This window comes from Meles meles, chromosome 3 (genome assembly GCF_922984935.1).
Source record: "Meles meles chromosome 3, mMelMel3.1 paternal haplotype, whole genome shotgun sequence".
Lineage (NCBI taxonomy): Eukaryota > Metazoa > Chordata > Mammalia > Carnivora > Mustelidae > Meles > Meles meles.
In genome coordinates, this window is record NC_060068.1 from 154616394 (window position 1) to 154637626 (window position 21233).

Genomic DNA, 21233 nt, shown 5'->3' on the forward strand with positions numbered 1-21233 from the left:
AAAAATTGGAAAACTCCTTTGATATTAACCCATTGCCTCAGAGAAAGGTAATTGAGGAGGAGTATGTCCTTGATTATATTTAGCAAAAATGATGCTTAATTTTTAGTATTAGAAAATCCTAATTGAAAAATTTGTCATTTCTTGCAGTGAAAGTATTTTTTTCCTTATTTTTATGGTCTTTTTCATAATTGACTTAAATTTCCTCATATTCTTCTTTAAAATTAATTTAGGACCTTTTAAAATGGATTACTTTTTATGGTTACATAAGTAATACATATTATGTGAGAAAATTAACTAAAAAAAATCAGATGCTATAAAACTAAATTGTGTAGAAAATGAAATATTCTTGTAATCCTATTCCTCTGAAATAACGATTATTAACATTTTAGTGTGTTGTCTTAAAAGAAGTTTTTAAAAAATGACATAATAATAACAATATTAGTTTTTGGGTTTTTTAAAATATTTTATTTATTTATTTGACAGAGAGATCACAAGTAGGCAGAGGCAGGCAGAGAGAGGGGGGGAAGCAGGCTCCCCACTGAGCAGAGAGCCCGATGTGGGGTTCAATCCCAGGACCCTGAGATCATGACCTGAGCCGAAGGCAGAGGCTTTAACCCACTGAGCCACCCAGGCTCCCCTAGTTTCTTTTTTAAAGCAAAAGTTCTGTGATATATGCTGTTCACTGTTTTGCTTTTTTGATTGAACAGTTTATATTATGCATCTTTCCATGAAGTAATTTTTTAATGCTCTATAGATTCCTTGTGTTGTAGATATTCTGTAATTAACCAGTCTCCTGTTGACCATTTGACTAATAAAATCTATATTTGAATAGTTTTCTAACCAGAAAGAGATTATATTTTTTATTTTTTGTTATCTTTATAAAGCCCCAAAGTTATTAAGCAGTGATATTAAGTAATCGTAAGCAGGTATACCACTGTAACAGTAAATGTGTACATTTATATGGAAACTCAGTCAAATTTAAACTTAAGCTGATAAATTTTACTCACTGCTATCTCTCCCAAATTTTTTTCTCATTTTTTTTTTCTTTCTCCTCCCTTTTTCTTTAAGGGGTGCGGGAGAGGGAAAGAAAATCTTAAGCAGGCTCCGTGCCCAGTGTGGAGCCTGACTCAGGGCTTAATCCCACAAACTTGAGATCATGACCTGAGCTGAAACCAAGATTCGGACACTCAACCAACAGAGCCACCCAGGCCCCCCTTCTTTCTCCTCCTTAGTAACAAGTATATTCATATCTCATAATTATATTCTTATAATTGTATTTAAATAAGTGAGAAGGAAGGTTAACTATTTAACTCTGTAATAGTAAAAATGAACTGCCTTAATTTTTCTCCGAAATAGTTTGTATAAAACTAAATTAAAAACAAAATAGAGTAAATGCCATAATTCAGGAAATATTCAAAAAGCGTGTAAACCTACATAGTACTTAGTCATTTATGTTTTCCTTACAGATATATACAATTTAATGTTAGTGTGTTTGAGTGGCTTTTTTTTTTTAATCATTCTTTAGCTTTTAATTGTTGTTTTGCTTTTCTTTGGAATAATATGATTGTTTCCATGAAGATTTTTCTCTTAACTAATTCTTTAATTTTGTGTTTGTTTGCTAGACCACAGCATTTTACATTTCAAGATTCGAATAATTCTGTAGATTCATCAGCTTCTGATAATGACCCTATGAGACAGAGATTTTCTATAAAAGCACACTCACGGTTACCCTACCTCATTATTTCTGATGGATACATGGTCACAACTCTTCGATTTGCTGATAACCTGTCTCCATCAGTGCTCATGAGATCCCTTCTACTTGATTCAACCCAGAGGCTTCAGAAAACTTACCAAAGTATGATATTGTCTAAGGTATAGTGCTTTTTGGTATCATTGGTAAAAGATGGCTTCTTCGTTTTCTCAGATTTAAAACCATACTGACAGTAATGTCCTTGGGTTATATACAGTTGTCTATAGAATTTTTTACTGCTTGTGATATAATTACAGACAAATTTTTGCTCTTGGAAATCTTTTCTCTTCTGCAGCCAAAAGGCAAAGGGCTGAACTTGCGATCACTGGATTCCCTGAGATGTAGCCTGTTAAAACACCAAGGAAATCAAAGTTTAACTGATTCTACTGTCCCCAGATTCTTACAGGCAGAAGAAACAATGAACTTAACTGAAAAAACAGCAGATTTCCAGGTACTTAGTTAGTAGCAGTGTTTTATTTACTTCAAACAGGTTCATATTGACTTTATACCAAGAAATGTATTTTGTTTTTCTCTCTTGTTAAAGGGAGAGAAATTTGAGAACGCCAGTGATTTTACATGTAAGGTATTAAATGGCATTAAGTATAATTTTTTTTCACCCATGTTTTAGGATTTTGAAGCAGAAGAAACTAATGAAGGCATATACTTTCCAGACAACTTATTTTCACTTTGGAACCAAAAAAATGATTCATTGTTCAGTAGTGTCAAGGAGGGAAGATTGGAATTTGCGTCTATGTTTGATACAATACATGCAAAAGATAATATCAAGGAGACAGATAAAACCATTACAGAACTGCATTCTGTCCAGAAAAATCTCCTGGCAGCGTGGGCTATAGGAATTTCAAAAAATGTGGTGGAAAAAAATGTAATGTTAAATTACACGGTAGTTTGTATCACTCATTTTTTCTATATTCTTCAATTTATAAAATGTCCTTTCCCTGAACTAGATCTTTTTTTAAGCAAGAGCACAAGACAAAATGCATGGGTACTATGTATCTTTCAACTTTTTCATCAGTGTTTATCATTCCATTATTGGGATATGAGATACAAACAAGATGTGGGACATTTGGTAAAGCTGACCTCAAATACTATAAAGCTTTTGCTGTCTCAGCAACAACAGGGTCAGTTATTTTCAGAGAAGCTTTTGGCTTGTTTTCATTTACTTAAAATGGTAGCTGATAATTTAAATGGCATATACATTCTTCAACCTGAAGTTATTTCAGCATCAACTGATGGAAGTAGAACAGCAGATCAAGACAAATGGGTGGTGCCCATTTTTCAAATGTTTCAAGATAGTGATTCTCAGGAAAACTTGTCTTGGAACTCATCTTTCAAGATTTGTCCTCAAGTAATAAATCTTGCTCAACAACCAGGATGCAGGTATAATTACTTTATATTAGGATACTATCAGTATTACAGATGTTTTCCTTTTTGAAAAATTGAGATATAATTCCCATACTGTAAAATACACCATTTTGAAGTGTTAAAAAAAGGTTGTAGAACTATTAGCGCTAAGCCAGAATGCTGTTGTTGTTGTTTTTAAGATTTTATATATTTATTTGACAGAGAGAGAGAGATCACAAATAGGCAGGGAGGCAGGCAGAGAGAGAGGAGGAAGCAGGCTCCTTGCTGAGCAGAGAGCCTGATGTAGGGCTTGATCCCAGGATCCTGAGATCATGACCTGAGCTGAAGGCAGAGGCTTAACCCACTGAGCCACCCAGGTGCCCCCAGAATGCTTTTTTAAAAAAAGATTTTATTCATTTATCTTGGTTGGGGGAGGGAGGAGCAAAGGGGGAGGAAGAGGAAAGGGGAAAGAATCCCAAGCACACTCCTCACAGAGGCCAATGCAGGACTTGATCCCACAACCCAAAGACCACAACCTGAACAGAAACCAAGAGTTGGATGCCCAACTGACTGAGGCACCAAGGGGCCCTCCAGAACGTGTTTTATAATCCCCCAAATAAACCCCGTATCCATTACCAGTTAGCATTAATAGATTTTTATATTATTTTAAAAGATTTTAGGATTTATGCCAATTTTATTCAACACATGTATTTTATTAGCCTTGGGCAGCCCTGATACATGCCCAAGTATTGAATGATTTTTGTTTAGGTAAGCACTATAGAAAAATAACTGAAGACTTAAAAAAATGTATTTTGCATTTTTTGATCAGTGGATTTTGTGTTATATTTAAATCTGATCAGTTTGTATTTATATTACTATATCAGTGAAGAATCCAGGCAAAGATAATAAGGCTAAGTAGGAGGCTGTATTCATTTTTATTCCTAGTCTGAAATTTGGTTTTGATGATCACTTAATTTTGTCTGCAGATTGGTTTTTCTCTGGAGAGTGTTGTACAAAAAAACTTTATGGTATCAAACACAGTTAAGTCGAAGACTTCCTGAAGGTGACAGACAGTTAACTGAAAAGATGACACAGGAAGCATCTACTGTCAAGGCTCTGTTATGTCATATCCAGGCTAACTTACAGACTGCTGGAGCTCACATGAACCAAGCCTTGGAACTTAAATCTATCAGTGGTCAGTAGTTTATAAACATTTTCTAACTGTGAATAAGCAATATGGTTAACTAGGCTTTGATTTTATTAATTGGTTGCAGTTAATTGTTTTTCAAAATAGTTTCTGGCTGAGCTTATCCACTAAATTTTAAAATGAAGTAAATTTATATAAAGTACTATCATTAACCATGATTGACTGTTGGTTAAAAACTTCATAGGTGAAGAGTGTTTCCTGTTAGGATCATATGAAAAATCTGTTCAACTGTGGAGGAAAGCTCTACAAGAAACTCAAGAGAAAGGTAGGAGAGTGTTGAAAAATAATAGTCACCATAATATTGGTAGGAATGTATTTTGGCATGCTGTACAGCTTAAAAATAATTCCAGATTCCCAAATGCTCACAATTTCTCTATGCTCAAATAGAATACACAATGGTAGGTAATTTGACTGTCAGAAATACTTACTTAAAATTATTTTTAGTCTTGGAATTGTTAGTACCAAGAATTTTTTCTGTTATATATAGACAAATCTCCTTCTGTCCTTTTTTTGATGGGAGCTGTGAATGATTATTGATGGGGAAAAATGAGATTTAGATTCTAAATAAAATAATGTTTTGTTGGCCATTTATCACCTTTTTACAGACTTAGAGAAAAACATGGAGCGAAGGCTCTCTACCCTTAAATAATTCCACTTTAAAATTTCCTGTGAGTTAGACTGATTGTTGGGTTAAGTACGGGATTCATACTGGGTGGTCTGGGTGGCTCAGTTGGTTTAGCATCTGCCTGTGGCTCGGGTATGGTCCCAGGGTCCTGGGATCGAGCCCCACATTGCGCTCTCTGCTCAGTTGGGAGCCTGCTTCTCTCTCATCCTCCACCTGCCGCTCCTCCTGCTTGTGCTCTCTCTCTTTCTCTTTCTGTCAAATAAATAAATAAATAATTTTTTAAAAAAAGAAGTACAGGATTCATGGAATTTTTTGAGACTAGAAAATGTACATTCTAGAAACTGGTGATAGCTTTTATGGTATTGAGAGTATAAGTAGGATGACAAAAGTTCTCAGCCAGTAACCTTGGAGCTAGCTGTGACTATAACTACTACATGGTCAGATTTGCTCAATTATTAAGTTTATTCTCTGACTGCTTTGCATATTTCATTTATTCCCCTATTTTAACCAGTATTCATCGAGGGCCTGCTATGTCCTTAGTACTGTATTAGGCACTGGGAATAACTGAAATAAATAATTTTACCCACAAGTTGCCCATGATGTGGAGGAGAGATTACATGAAAAAACTAGCACTTTTCTTGTGTTGCTTGGTAGATGCTGGGGATGCACAGAAGAGCACTTCCCACATTCTGAGGCTGGAGTATAAGCTTTAGTCTGGGGAAAACCTGGAGGAGTTGACATTTAAAATTGAGTATAAATTAGCCAATTAAAATAGTGGTAATGGTTTAACAAAGGAGATAGCAATTATAAAAGCAAAAAGGCATGAGAAACCAGGGCAGTTTGGTAAACTGCAAGTTGTTTGCTAGGACTAGATTATATGATACATGTATGCAGTGTTGAGAGTAGGGTGAGAGCTACGGTGAGAGGTATGTAGGGAAATGATGATAAGGAACATACTGTATGCAATGCCAAGGGATTAAGATTTTATTCTGAAGAAATTGGGATCAACTAGATACTTTATATAGGAAAAAGAACCTTTCAAATGAATATAAGCCTTTTGGAATTTGGTACAATAATATATAATAATAACAACAAATAATTTGGTACAATGTGGAGCGTCATTTGTAGGAATGGGGTGTAGATATGTGGGATTCACATGGGAGCAGGAAAATTAGTCTGTTGAGGAGGTCCTGAATCAAAGCAATGTTAAGAGTACTGGAGAGCAGAGGTTACACTTGAAAGACAATAGGTTTGATCAGTTGTACTTGTGACTGAGTAGATCTGGAGAAAGAAGTCTAATGCAGTTCTCACGTTTGGGCATTGTCCACTGGATGAAGTAGTGTGGCATTCAAGGAGATGAGAAGTTCTGATAGAGGAGTTTTCATAATTCCATTATGGACCTTTACGTTTCATTTCATTTCCAACTCTATCTGCTAGGAATGGGTTCTAATAATGGAGACTGAAAGTAATAGTGGTTTCAACAGGAAAGAAGTTTATTTCTCTTTCTTACAAAAGGAGACCAGAAGTTGATAGTCGGGCTGATTTGGTGTTTTGTGATCTAAGTAAGGACACGTGTCCTTTACTTTTTCTTCTCAGACGTCCTTAGTGTATTGCTTCCAATCTTAAGACCGTTACATGAGCTAAAATGGGTACTGAAACTCCAGCCATCACATCCATTTCTAGACAGCAGAGAGGAGGGGAGCAGGAAGGGCAAGAAAAGTGTGCACCTCCTAGCTGAGTTACCTCCCTTCCAGCTTTTCTGGAAGTTCTACACAGTGTTGTCTCTTGGTCCAGAGCTAAGTTGTTTTTTTCACATGGCCACATCTAAGTGAGAAATTATTATCTGGGTGCATTATTTTTTTTTGTGAGTTTTTTTTATTTTTAAGTAATCTCTACACCCAATGTGGGGCTTGAACCTACAACCCTGAGATTAAGAGTCTCTTCTTGCTCTGCTGACTGAGCTAGCCAGGTGCCCCTGGGTGGATTGTTAAATCTAGGTAAAACTAAAATTCTTTTTACTCAGAAAGAATGGATAAGGTATCAGTTCTAAACACCCTTCAATACTTGGGCGCCGTGGTCAGGGGCACCTATCTCGTTGGATAGTGTTTCTCCTTCGGGAAGTCTCTTTGACTAACTGTTTGATATACGTGTGGTTTCTTGGGGTTTTCTTTTTTTAGCATGTTTCCTTCTGTTTTATATCATGTGCACTTCAGATAGATGTTGTTAATGGACTTTAGTGCTGAGATGCTGAAGATTTTCAGCACCCTTGGGATAAAATCTTAGTTGTCCTAGGGCCTGATAAAAGATAATAAAATTGTTCAGAACTTAAAATGAAAGAGAACAAAGTATTGCTGACCTGTTTTAAGAAAAAAAATTATTGGAGTATAAAACAAATACAGAAAAATTCAAATAACCTCAGTGTACAGTTTTCATAAACTGAACATTCCTGTCTACCTTGCACCGAGATTGAGAACATTACCTTGCTGGGGTACTTGGCTGGCTCAGTCGGAAGAGTATGTGACTTGATTTTGGAGTCATGAGTTTGAGCCTCACGCGGTGTAGAGATTACTTAAATAAATTAACTTAAAAAGGGAACATTACCTTGCTAACATGGTTTTTTTTTTTTTAAAGATTTTATTTATTTGACAGACAGAGATCACAAGTAGGCAGAGAGGCAGGCCGAGAGAGGAGGAAGCGGGCTCCCTGCTGAGCAGAGAGCCTGATGCGGGGCTCGATCCCAAGACTCTGGGATCATGACCGGAGCTGAAGGCAGAGGCTTTAACCCACTGAACCACCCTGGCGCCCCTTGCTAACATGTTTTTAATGTAAGCTTAATTCTTTCTTGTTTAAGGAGGAAGAAGAACATGTTTTCTTCAGATACGCTATTATCTTTCTCTTTTATACTGCTACCTCTATAGCTATAATTTAAATGATGCTCAAGGATTGTGTGATCACCTAGTAAGAGAAATTTTGAAGTGGTCCCATCTACCTGTAAAAGAAAATGAAGATTGTTCAGGTATGTATTTTGACAATCAGTATGTTTCATCTCATTAATTTGTATTCATAGGTTTAGATAAAACGTGAAAGTTGATTGAGCTAACTGATTATGTTATAGTGAATTTTGACCGGTCAGCTTCTCAATAGCAAGGATTGTGGGGTTTTTGTTTTGTTTGTTTGTTTGTTTTCTTAAATCTTTGGATCTTGAGGGCTTAGCAATAATTGCCTGCTGAACTGCCAGAATTGTTTTCTCACAGTCATATTTTTTAGACATAATATCAGATATCCAAGTATTTTTCCTTAATATATTTATATTTTAACTTGGTTAAGGTGGTTTAGTAAAGTGATGAAAATCACTTTCTGAGGTATTCCAACTCTTCTTTAAAAAAATTCATTTAAGAGGCTGCAGAGTATGTAGATTGCCCTTTTTAAAAGGGGTGTATTTAAATTAAGCAATAACCAGAGTGAAAGATATATATGAACACATATGTATAATATTTATAAGGTAGTAGACCATTAAATGTATAATATGTATATGAGTGGGTCTGAAATGCCCAGTATATCAGAACTTTCTAAATGGAGTCCATGCCAGCTTAGGTTTTAATCGTTCCAGCCACTGTTTATAGATCTCTTATTTTTTGTATTTTTATCTTTTAAAATTTTTGTGTTTATTATGGAAGTAACATGTTTTCATTTTAGATAATTTTGAAAAATGGAAATGTATAAAGAAAAATAACATAATTCTATCACTTTTTTGTATGTATACATTTATATATGTGTATTATTAGAGCTGTGTATTCTCTTCTGTAATCTTTTTCTTTTTTTTATTAACATATAATATATTGTTTCAGGGGTACAGGTCTGTGATTGATCAGTCTTAACCAACTGAGCCACCCAGGCACCCGTGATTCATCAGTCTTACACAATATACAGCACTCATGATAGCACAGACCCTCCCAATGTCCATCACCCTGCCACCCCAGCCTTCCCAGCCCCCTCCCCTCCACCAGCCCTCAAGTCTGATCCTGAGATTAAGAGTCTCTTATGGTTTGTCTCCCTCTGTATTTTCATCTTGTTTTGTTTTCCCCCCTTTTATAATCTTTTAAAATTTAACATTTTGATGAATATTTTCAAATGTAAATAGTATGCTTTTTGAAAATCTATTAAACCTTTCCTCCATTGTTGCACATTTTAGTTGTTGCCACCTATTTACTATTTTATTTTATTATTTTTTTAATATTTTATTTATTTATTTGACAGAGAGAGAGATCACAAGTAGGCAGAGGAGGCAGGCAGAAAGAGAGAGGGGGAGGCAGGCTCCCCGCTGAGCAGAGAGCCCAACACAGGGCTATATCCTAGCATCCTGAGATCATGACCTGAGCCGAAAGCAGAGGCTTTAACCCACTGAGCCGCCCAGGTGCCCTGCCTATTTACTATTTTAAATAGTGCTGCAGTTCGCATAAATTTTTGTGGGCATTACTAATAATTTCCTTAGGATAAATTTCTACAAATGAAGTTGTTGGATCAAATAGAATCCATGGTTTTAGGACTGGTATCAAATTGCCCTTCAGAAAGGTCTACTAGCTGTGTATTAGTGAAAAGCTTTTATATGTGACTTTTCAACTGATTGAATATTCTTCATAATTTCTCAGTGGTGTCACTAACTTTTAAAATAAGTTGAACCTATATTAATATATTTTAATTTTTAATGACTATTGTTTAAAATATATTAAGTATATCCCTACTGGGTTGGAGGTCCCCAAGACTACCCTCCATATTCAGTGATTCACAGGGAGGACACACAGGACTCAGTATATAGTCATACACAAGACTATGATCTATTACAGTGAAAGGATACAAAGCAAAATTAGCATAGACAACAGGTGCTTGGGCTGAAGTCCAGAGGAAACCAGGCACAAGTTTCTAAGACTCCCTTCCTACTGAAGTCACACAGGACACATTTAATTCCTCTAGCAACAGATTGTGTCAACACTTGTGAATGTTGTTTACCAAGGAAGCGCATTTATTTTTTTAAAGATATTATCTATTCATTGAGCAGGAGAGTGGCAGAGGGAGGGAGAAGCAGACTCCCCACTGAGCAGGGATCCTGATATGAGTCTTGATCCCAGGACCCTGGGATCATGACCTGAGCTAAAGGCAGATGCTTAACTGACTGAGCCACCCAGGCGCTCCAAGGAAACTCATTTAGAGATTCAGGATTTTTAACTAGACGCTGGCTAGTCACCCCTTCCGCCTAGTCCATACCAAAATTCTACACTCTAAGAAGAAAAACAGATATTCAGCATAAACCGCATTCTTTGTACAAACAGGTCTGTAAGCTATTCTCATCAATTAAGGTGGTAGAGGGGGCGCCTGGGTGGCTCAGTGGGTTAAAGCCTCTGCCTTCGGCTCAGGTCATGATCCCAGAGTCCTGGGATCGAGCCCCACATCGGGCTCTCTGCTCAGCAGGGAGCCTGCTTCCTCAGTCTCTCTCTGCCTGCCTCTCTGCCTACTTGTGTCTGTCAAATAAATAAATAAAATCTTAAAAAAAAAAAAAATTAAGGTGGTAGAAATCTTTCCCAAATCCAAGTTTCCAGATGCCATTCAAGGGCCAACATTATACACAAGCATTTCAAGTAGTCAGACCTGTTCTGTTATCTCTTTCCTACACACTTACCTTATTAATCATTGTATATAGTGGTAATTTAATTTTTACTGTGTAAGGTTGCCATTATTACCATCTTCAGGGTGCCAAATACAGAGTTACTCTTCAAATTTTTTACTTTTGAATTGATTCAGTTTTACTCTGTGACCATCTTTTAGAATTAGGTGATTCCCATTTAAGGAGCTTATTTCTGAGTTTATAATAATGAGTTTTGTATGATTAAAATTACTGGAAGTCTTGCCTTTGTATAATTCCTACAGTAAGTTTAATGCCGGAGAAAATGATACATACCTGTGAGTCATTTAAGTTCAATGAGAAGAAATAGTATGGTTTTTCCAGACTTTAACTGACCAAATGAAGAATACCACTTGAAGGCTAATCATATTTTTTCAAGATTCCCTTTATTTAAAAAAGCTTACTAACAATAATCTTGAGTATCTGCTCTGTGAGAGGAAGAGTATAACCTGATGAGGTGTACCATGACAAGATAGAAGTGGTTTATATGAATATAGAGCTTAATATTCTTGTGAATATTATTAAGTAACTTTTGGGAAGGAGAAGTATTTTGCTATTGTTTATTGCCATAAATTTTATTTTTTAATTAATTTATTAATTGGAGAGGGAGAGAGAGGGGGGAGGAGAGGGAGAGAAAGAATCCCAAGCAGGCTCCACACGCAGCACAAGCCCACTTGGGGCTTCATCTCCCAGCCCTAAGATGGTAACCTGCACCTAAATCAAGAGTCGAATGCTTAACCAACTGAGCCAAACAGGTGCCCCAGGACCATGAATTTCATAAAAATTAATGTTAACTTAGTATTTTTCTGTATTTACTAGCTTAACTATTTTCAGATTTCTGAATGCCAGTTTATATTACTAAGTTTTGATTCTCAAATAGGGACCATATCCTAATCCCCAGTTTTGTTTTTTTTTAAAGATTTTATTTATTTATTTGACAGAGAGAGATCACAAGTAGGCAGAGAGGCAGGCAGAGAGAGTGAGAGGGAAGCAGGCTCCCTGCTGAGCAGAGAGCCGGATGTGGGACTCAATCCCAGGACCCTGAGATCATGACCTGAGCCGAAGGCAGCGGCTTAAACCACTGCGCCACCCAGGCGCCCCCCCTAATCCCCAGATTTAATGGTACAGAAAATAGCATTAAGAATCACTGTTCTAGGGACGCCTGGGTGGCTCAGTTGGTTAAGCGGCTGCCTTCGGCTCAGGTCATGATCCCAGAGTCCTGGGATTGAGTCCCGCATTGGGCTCCTTACTCAGCAGGGAGTCTGCTTCTCCCTCTGCCTCTGCCTGCCACTCTCTGCCTGCCTGTGCTCGCTCGCTCTCTCTCCCTCTCTCTCTCTCTGACAAATAAATAAATAAATAAAATCTTTTAAAAAAAAAAAAAAAAGAACCACTATTCTAGAGGCACCTGGGTGGCTCAGTTGGGTAAGCAGCTGGTTTGGCTCAGGTCATGATCCCAGCATCAGGGGATAGAGCGTCAGCTTCCTGCTTAGTAGGGGAGTCTGCTTGTCCCTCTCCCTCTGCCCCTCTCTGCACTTGTGCTCTGTCTTTCACTCACTCTTTCTCAAATAAATAAAATCTTTAAAAAAAAAAAAAGAATCACTGTTCTAGTGCTTTTCAGATTATTTTTGTAGTAAGCTCTGTCTCCTTTCATCAAAGAAAAAGCATTAGAAAAAGGAGGAAAAGGGAAAAGAATGAATCTAAGCTTGCAAGTCCATCATGACTGGATTGTTTTGTATTTCTCCTTCCATGTTTTAAAATAAAACTGTTAACTTGAAGTCATCAGTAGTTCCGAAGTGCATATGCTCATAATTGTGAGTTAATTATTTTTGTTCTGTTGTCCTCAAGAAATATAGATACCATTATAAATTAGCTCATACAGGTCATGGGTGCACATCTCAGAAACAATTTTTTTTTTTAAGATTTTATTTATTTATTTGATAGATAGAGATCACAAGTAGGCAGAGAGGCAGGCAGAGAGAGAGAGAGGAGGAAGCAGGCTCCCTGCTGCGCAGAGAGCCCGATGTGGGGCTCGATCCCAGGACTCTGGGATCACGAGCTGAGCCGAAGGCAGAGGCTTTAACCCACTGAGCCACCCAGGCGCCCCTCAGAAACAATTTTTAATGGTAATTTTCTTCTTGTATAGTGTTTGGAACTTAAATATTATTACTTTTTGATAGTTTGATCAGAATCTTCTTTGGTCATTTGCTGTATTCCTTAGTTCCCGAGAAGTCTCACCATGAGTTTGGAATAACGAGCAATGTTCGTCCTGACGTGGCGGTGAGGGTTATCCAGTCCATGGCTCGTTTCATGGCCGCCTATTTCGCCAATCAGCTGCTTTACATTTTGCCACCTCACAATGTGAATGATCTTCCTCCCCTTCATGTTAAAACAGGTAATACAGTAAGCAAATAATATTCTCACTTTGTTTTTTCACATAGTATTTAGAATCAACTTCTATAGTGATCATTATTCTATGGAAATAATACAGTTCTATCTTAGTGTGTGACATACAGATTCTCAGTGCCTATAAATGAATAAAATCTAAGAAAGGTATTGCTTAGGTTTGATTTTATTGAGTATGGATTTTTAATTATAAATTTTAGACAAATTGGTATTTTTTATAAAGTTTCCATTTTTAAAGTAAAAGGACTGCCATTTATTTATTTTAAGATTTTATTTATTTATTTGACAGACAGAGATCACAAGCAGGCAGAGAGGCAGGCAGAGAGAGAGAGAGAGGAGGAAGCAGGTTCCCCGCTTGAGCAGAGAGCCCCACACGGGGCTCGATCCCAGGACCCTGAGACCATGACCTGAGCCGAAGGCAGAGGCCTTAACCCACTGAGCCACCCAGGTGCCCCAGGACTGTCATTTATATAAAAATGTGAAAATTTAACAAATTTTGAGTATGTTAATTTAGAATTTAATTTTATTTAAATAATTTACTTTTATAATTTCTTTTAGGTCATTTACTTTGCTCTATTTAATCATTTTATTAATGTCAAAATGTACTACAGATCAGTGCGTAGAGAACTGCTCTGCCCTCATGGAGAGAAACATGTACACAGATTTCTATGATGTTCATTTTATTCCACTAAGTTTGCTAAGTGTCTGCTGTGTAACAAGCAGTGTTGTAGGTGCTAGAAATCTATTAACATGCACCACATGAGATTAACAATATGAAGATATTTGTAGTTCTTTTATTCTGAGGTATGAAATAGACTTATTCTGACTGCCATGAACAAAATAGTTAAAATGCCTGTTCTTTTATGGAGTTTAAATATAACATCTAATTAAATAATATCTAGTAGCTTGAAACAGAAAGTTAAATAAATGAATACATAAACAAGATATATCAAGTGGTGATAATTGGCATGCAGAGAACGAAAGTAGAGTAATGTGTGATGACTGAGTGGCTCTTTCAGAGGGTGAATTTGGGAAAATGCTCTCTTAGGAGGAAGGGACATTTAAGATGAACTCTTAATGACAAGGAAGAGCAGCATGGACATACCAGTACTTACAGCATTCTAACCTGAGCTTGTGGAAAAGCCCCAGAACAAGAATAAACTTGATGCATTTGAGAAACTGAAAGGCTGGTGTGGCTGGAGCATAGAGGGTGAAGTGGAGACTTGTAAGACATGAAGGCAGAGACAGGGGCCAATTGTTGTGAGCCAGGGGAAGGAACCTGCAGTTTAAGTACAGTGGGATTTCATCAGGAAGTAGCATGAACTGATACACATATATTAGAATAGTACAAGATGTAAGGTAATTAGAAGCTTAATGGAGGGGGGTGCCTTGGTGGCTCAGTCCATTAAGCATCTGCCTTCAGTTCAGGTCATAATTGAGGGGTCCTGGGCTGGAGCCCTGCATCTTGCTCCCTGCTCAGCAGGGAACTTGCTTCTCCCTCTCCCCCTTCCTCTCCCCGCTGTGCTCTTTCTCTCAAATAAATAAATATTAAGAGAATAAATAAATAATTAAATACTAAGAGAAAAAGTTTAATAGAGATAGCAACAAGTGGTCAGCAAACTTAATCACAGAAGAGTAGGTTTTGAACTATGTGTTCAGAGTCTTCTGGAACTGTTTCAGGGTGTGGCTAGGAGCAGAGGACCAACTATACCCACTTGAACAACACATTAGCCGTAGTGCTAGTCTCTCTTCTCACCTGGGGTTCTTCAGGAGGTTCTGCTCCCTAGAAAGTCACGTTTGTGAGGTAGGATCAGAAGGGAACTTGTTTCATGGTTTCTTTACTAGTAGATCCCTGCTTCCCTGGGAAGAAGAGTTTTTCCTGACCTGATTATAGCTTGTTTTAGGGAGCTGGTACAAATAGAAACAGGTGTTCAACTTCTACCAGGCTCTGTCTGCTCTGCTCTCCTGTCCCTGTCCACCGTTGTCCTTTTCTGCCATGTCCTAACACAGATTCAGCTGGTGCTCCCTGCCTTTTCTCCCTAACAGCATGCACTCCTTTCATTTTTATGCCTTCTTCTAGGACTTATATTACTCAGATACATATGAGTTATTTCCGTGGACATTTGATAATACAGTTGACCCCTGAACAACACAGCAGTTAGGCATGCCAGCACGCTGCACAGTCAAAAATTCACGTATAACTTTTGAATCCCCCAAAAGTAAACTGTCGATAACCTACTGTTGACCGCATGTCTTACCCATAAGATAAACAGTTAATATATATTTTGTACATGTACTATATATTGTATTCTTACAATAAAGTAAGCTAGAAAAAAGAATGTTAAGAAAATCATAAGAGTGGGGCGCCTGGGTGGCTCAGTGGGCTAAGCCTCTGCCTTTGTCTCGGGTCATAATCTAGGGTTCCTGGGATGGAGTTCTGCATCAGGCTTTCTGCTTAGCAGGATCCTGCTCCCCCCCCCCCCCCCGCCCCCTGCCTACTTGTGATCTCTGTCAAATAAAAATAAATACAATCTTTAAAAAAAAAAAAGAAAATTCTAAGAGAAAATGCATTTATATTACTGCACTGTATTTATCCAAAGAAATTGTGTATGAGTAGACCTGCACAGTTCAAACCCATGTTGTTCAAGGGTCAACTGCATTTATTATCATTGCAGTGGTTTTATATTTAAGTTCTCTTCTGTTACATCCCTAGGTATTTATCACCTCTGTTTTCTATTTTTGGTAATAATGTTTCTGACAACAAATGTCCTTAATCCACATTATTTTACTAAAGAGAAAAGGTAGTACGCCCTGTGTTTTTTTGAAAACTCTTTAAAAAAGAGATCAAATCCTGACTTAGAAAGTTTATCTCAATTTCTTACCTTTCCTATCCTATATTATTTATAGGACTTTAGCTGTTTGCCATGATCTTTGTCTTTTCAGATCACTTTGCATACCTAGACAAGATTGATCTTTATCACATTATGGGAAGAAAGGTGATAGAATTATTGAATTGTTTGGGGGCATATTCATAAACCTTCTTAAAAGCTCAAAGACACACATTTTTATTTCTTGTGTAAATATCTTCCCAGTGAGAGGAGAGGCTAGGAAAGAAAGTTTTGTAATCTCTTTCTAAGCCTGAGACTGTGATTATTGAAAAGTTAAATACCTGAAACATGATATATATAGCCTTTAATTTCTAGTATCTTGAAAAAGGTATCTGCAGGCTTGACTTAGATAGATTTTATGTTAATAATTTTAATCAGAACTAATGGCAGAATGTATTGAGGATTTGAGTTGCTTATTTGGCATGATGTTTGCTGTATGAAAGCAATAAAATTTTTAGAAAATTAAATCATTCAAGTTCTTTTAGTAGTGTGGTACTTTGCTCATAATAAATAAAAAAGTAGGAAAAATTTCATCAGTGTCTGGGCTCTTTGCCTTTGCAGAATCAAACATTCAAGTGAATGGCAAATTTTTGTGTTTCTATCCAAATGTGTTTGTCAGAAAGCTAAAGTGTTAGTGTTTGGTATGGGCAGAGACTAGGTCACGTGAGAAACTGACCATTTCAAGGAGCAGAAACCCATGTATACCATTTGCCAGTTTTATTTTGAGGAAGTGATTGGGAATGTTAGCAATATGTATTTTTTTTTTTAAATAACAGTTCAGTCATCGTATTTCCAAGTTGCTTACTAATGTTACCTTAATTGGGGAACGGTATGGAAGGCTAGGGAGAAGGATAACACCCTTTGTATTTAATCCCAGGCCAGACTGAAATTTTGTCCATTTAGTCAGCATTATTGAAAATCATTCTTTTCTACTTTATTTTTTATAAACACTAATTGAACTAATTGAACACGTAATGCTTGAGTTTTATGTCAAATTATTATTATTATTATTTTTAATATTTTATTTATTTGACAAAGAGAAATCACAACTAGGCAGAGAGGCAGGGAGAGAGAGAGGAGGAAGCAGGCTCCCTGCGGAGCAGAGAGCCCAATGTGGGGCTCGATCCCGGGACCCTGGGATCATGACCTGAGCCGAAGGCAGAGGCTTTAACCCACTGAGCCACCCAGGCGCCCCTTATGTCAAATTATTTATTGCATGATGCTATGAGGAATACAGGTTCATGTAAAATGCATCTCTGGTCTCCAGATTTCTAGTAGGAGAAATAGAGATGTATTTCAGTTAGCCCACAGTAATAAATTGTACACTGTGGCCCAGTATACTTTACTGTGTATAAGTATGTTTATATTATCTGACATAAAGTTTTCATTAAACTGTATTTATATTTGTTTTATGTAATATACTCAATGCTGTCTCTTCTCTTTCTGTATCCACTCGGTTCTATTTCATTTTTTAAGAATGCTGGCATTTACTTCATGACCCACTAATGAGGCATTTTCTTCAGTGTTAAAAACAAAACCTAGGGGCGCCTGGGTGGCTCAGTGGGTTAAGCCTCTGCCTTGGGCTCAGGTCATGATCCCAGGGTCCTGGGATCGAGCCCCACATCGGGCTCTCTGCTCAGCGGGGAGCCTGCTTCCTCCTCTCTCTCTCTGCCTGCTTCTCTGCCTACTTGTGATCTCTGTCAAGTAAATAAATAAATAAATAAAAATCTTAAAAAACCGAACAAACAAACAAAAAACCCAGAGGGGGCACCTGGGTGGCTCAGTGGGTTAAAGCCTCTGCCTTTGGCTCAGGTCATAACCTCAGGGTCCTGGGATCAAGCCCCGAATCGAGCTCTCTGCTTAGCAGGGAGCCTGATTCCTCCTCTCTCTCTGCCTGCTTCTCTGCCTACTTGTGATCTCTGTCTGTCAAATAAATAAATAAAATCTTTAAAAGAACAAAACAAAACCTAGAGTATGTTAAGTATTATTTAAACCACTCTTTAAAAATTATTTTATTTATTTATTTAGAGAGAGGGAAAGAGCATGAGCAGGGGGAGGGGCAGAGGGAGAGAAAGACAGAATGCTAAGCCAACTCTGCACTAAGTGCAGAACCCAAGGTGGGGCTGGATCTCATGAACCTGAGATCATGACCTGAGCTGAAACCAAAGGTCGGACACTCCGCAGATGGCGCCACTCCGGTGCCCCCATTTTAAACCATTTTTAAAAAATACTTTATTTAGGGGCAGCTGGCTGGCTCAGTCAGTTAAGCATCTGCCTTTCACTCAGATCATAATCCGGGAATCCTGGGATTGGGCCCCGTGTCGGTTTTCCTGCTGGGGTGGGGAACCTGCTTCTCTCTCTCCCTCTGCTCCTCCCACTGCTTGTGCTCTCTCACACTCTCTCTCTATCAAATAAATAAATAAAATCTTATAAAAAAAAGACAAAAGATTCTATTTATTTATTTGAGAGAGAGAAAGCATGAGCAGGGAGAGAGGCAAGGGGAGAGGGAGAGAGAGGTGAGAAGCAGACTCCCTGCCGAAGGCTTCATGTAGTGCTGGATCCCAGGACCATGAAATCATGCCCTAAGCCACAGTCAGATATTTAACCAACTGAGCCACCCATGCATCCCTATCTTAAGTCATCTTTCTTGCGATTGTATGTAAAAAATGCTCATTAAACAGATAGGGGCACCTGGCTAGCTCTGTCATAGAAGCATGCAACTCTTTTGTTTTTGTAAAGATTTTATTTATTTGACTGACAGAGATCACAAGTAGGCAGAGCAGCAAGCAGAGAGAGAGGGGGAAGCAGGCTCCCTGCTGAGCAGAGAGCCCGATGCGGGGCTCGATCCCAGGACCCTGGGATCATGACCTGAGCCGAAGGCAGAGGCTTTATCCCACTGAGCCCCAGGTGTACCCCCCTTTTTAAAAAGATTTTATTTATTTATTTGACAGACAGAGATCACAAGTAGGCAGAGAGAGAGAGAGAGAGGGAAGCAAGCTCCCTCCTGAGCAGAGAGCCTGATGCAGGGCTCCATCCCAGGACCCTGGGACCACCACCTCAGCCAAAGGCAGAGGCTTTAACCCACTGAGCCACCCAGGCATCCCAGCATGTGACTCTTCATCTTGCGTTTGTAAGTTTCAGCCCCACATTCAGTGTAGAGATTACTTAAAAATAAAATCTTAGAGAGAGACAGAGAAGGAACTATATCTGAAGTGAGTTCTGATAAATTAATTGTAATATCCGTTTTCTTTTATTTACTCATAGAATATTCCCTTCGACTTATTCCTTTACAACACTCTAAGGTGGCCAGTGTTGTAAGAGATCAGAATCTTTCTGATGTGTGGACAGTTGAATATGCCTTTGAATTATTACTTATTGGTGGCCTAGTTCCAGAGGCTGTGTGGTTGGCACATAAACTTGGAGACTGGAAGACATCTGTTTCCATTGGTGTGGCCTTCCAACTGTTCTGTAAACACGATAGCAATTTCATAAGGTATGTATATTTAGGCAAACTTAGGTTAAGAAATAGTATCATAGTATCATCTAACTTTTTATTTCTCTCATTGTTGGCATTTGCACATTTTGCGGAATCCTTAGTCCAGCTGTGTCCAATAAAATTATTTTCAGTGCTGGAAATATTCTGTGTGTGCAGTCCAATATGATAGCTATTAGTTATCTGTAGCTGTTGAGCACTTGAAATGTGGCTAGTAAGACCACGGAACTGAGTTTCCAATCTAATTTAAATGTTTTTTTTTTTTTTTTTTTTAAGATTTTATTTATTTGACAGAGAGAAATCACAAGAGAGGCAGGCAGAGAGAGAGGAAGGGAAGCAGGCTCTCCGCTGAGCAGAGAGCCCGATGCGGGACTCGATCCCAGGACCCCGAGATCACGACCCGAGCGGAAGGCAGCGGCCCAACCCACTGAGCCACCCAGGCGCCCCTTCAATCTAATTTAAATTTAAATAGTAAATATGCAGCTAGTAGCTACCATGTTGGACAACTTTGCTGCTTTCTTGTATTAAAACTTTAAAGAAAATACTTTTATTTAGCACATTTGTCAGTAATTCCCTCAAAAGTCTTTTAGTCAATGGGAGAGTTTGTCTATCTTAAGTAGGATTTACGTTTTAAGTTAATCAATCTAATATATGTATTTTAACTTTTTTGAATATTATAATATTGCTGTATCTCTGATATTTTTCAGTTCAGTAATAAACATAACCTTTCTATACCAAACTCTCTGCCAGATATTTTAGTGGACATAAACTTAGATGGCACATAGTCTTCATGCTTAAAACATTTATAGTTTAATAGTGAAATTAGGACAAAACCTTATTATAATTTAGATAGTGTAATAAAAAAAGTGCCAGTGGTGCAATCGAGAGAGCAATATTATGAAGTGGGCATAGGACAGGAATATTTTATGTAGGAGACATCATTTGAGATAGGCATTGAAGGGAAGACAGGATCTTGACAAATGGAGTAGCTGTAGGGAGGGAGAACATTCCAAACATGAGTAAAGGCATATGGCTAAAGACAAGTTTGGTGCAGTTTGGGTAGAGTAGACTGTAGGGTAGCAATGGTAACAATGATGGGATGGTGTATTAGTATTCATAAGCATGGAGAGCCTTAAAAATCTTCTTAGTGCAATATTTCCTCAATTATTTCTTATTTCCCCTAATTATTTCTTTTTTAAATAGAGGATGAATAAAGAAAATGAATTTCACTGTTCCTTAAAATTTCATGTTTAGTTCTTAGTGTGTTAACATTTCCTTTTTTTCAAAGTTTGGATTCATTTCTCTTAACTTAATGTGATTTCAGGTCCAACAAAAAGGGTCTAAATTTACCTGTAAATTTGACTCCAGCACAGATTTTCCAGGAAAAACTGCAGTGTTTTTTAGGTCGGCCAGCCTCTTCCAAAGCGAAAAATGAAATGGGCTCAAGACACAAACAGTTTACAGGTATGTTACCTACATATAGTCTGACAATGTATCAGCTTAATTAATATAAACCTTATGATATTTTAAAAAGCTTGTTAATATCCACAAATATATTAAACTTTGCAGTAAGCTTATCAAAGATAAAAGTTTGCTATTTATTCCTAATCATGGGAGCATTCAAAACTTATGCCAGCTCAAAAAATGATGGTAAGTAACTGAATGAGACTCTGATTTTCTGTACATATCTTTTTACCAGTTATATTTTGCTCCATTTGGATTATTTTCTCTTGTTGCTGTAGAATTTCGCACACAGGAGAGTATTTAGTTCAAGTCTTGCTGAGTGCATAAATCACAGGGTTGGTTTTATTTTTAGTTTGAAAAGTTC

The 21233-nt window shown here is 37.7% G+C and overlaps 1 protein-coding gene across 9 annotated transcripts in view; it reads left to right on the forward strand.

The window, feature by feature from the left end:
• The window catches only part of CPLANE1 (ciliogenesis and planar polarity effector complex subunit 1), a 148158-nt gene that overhangs the window by 23658 nt on the left and 103267 nt on the right, over window positions 1-21233 (forward strand). For all 9 annotated transcript variants that reach the window (XM_045999166.1, XM_045999165.1, XM_045999168.1 and 6 more), the window contains exons 10-18: window positions 1623-1872; window positions 2046-2201; window positions 2379-3148; window positions 4099-4307; window positions 4504-4584; window positions 7796-7960; window positions 12840-13013; window positions 19177-19405; window positions 20730-20869. In XM_045999166.1, coding sequence (XP_045855122.1) covers window positions 1623-1872; window positions 2046-2201; window positions 2379-3148; window positions 4099-4307; window positions 4504-4584; window positions 7796-7960; window positions 12840-13013; window positions 19177-19405; window positions 20730-20869 — 2174 coding nt within the window. The remainder of the gene's footprint in view (window positions 1-1622; window positions 1873-2045; window positions 2202-2378; window positions 3149-4098; window positions 4308-4503; window positions 4585-7795; window positions 7961-12839; window positions 13014-19176; window positions 19406-20729; window positions 20870-21233) is intronic.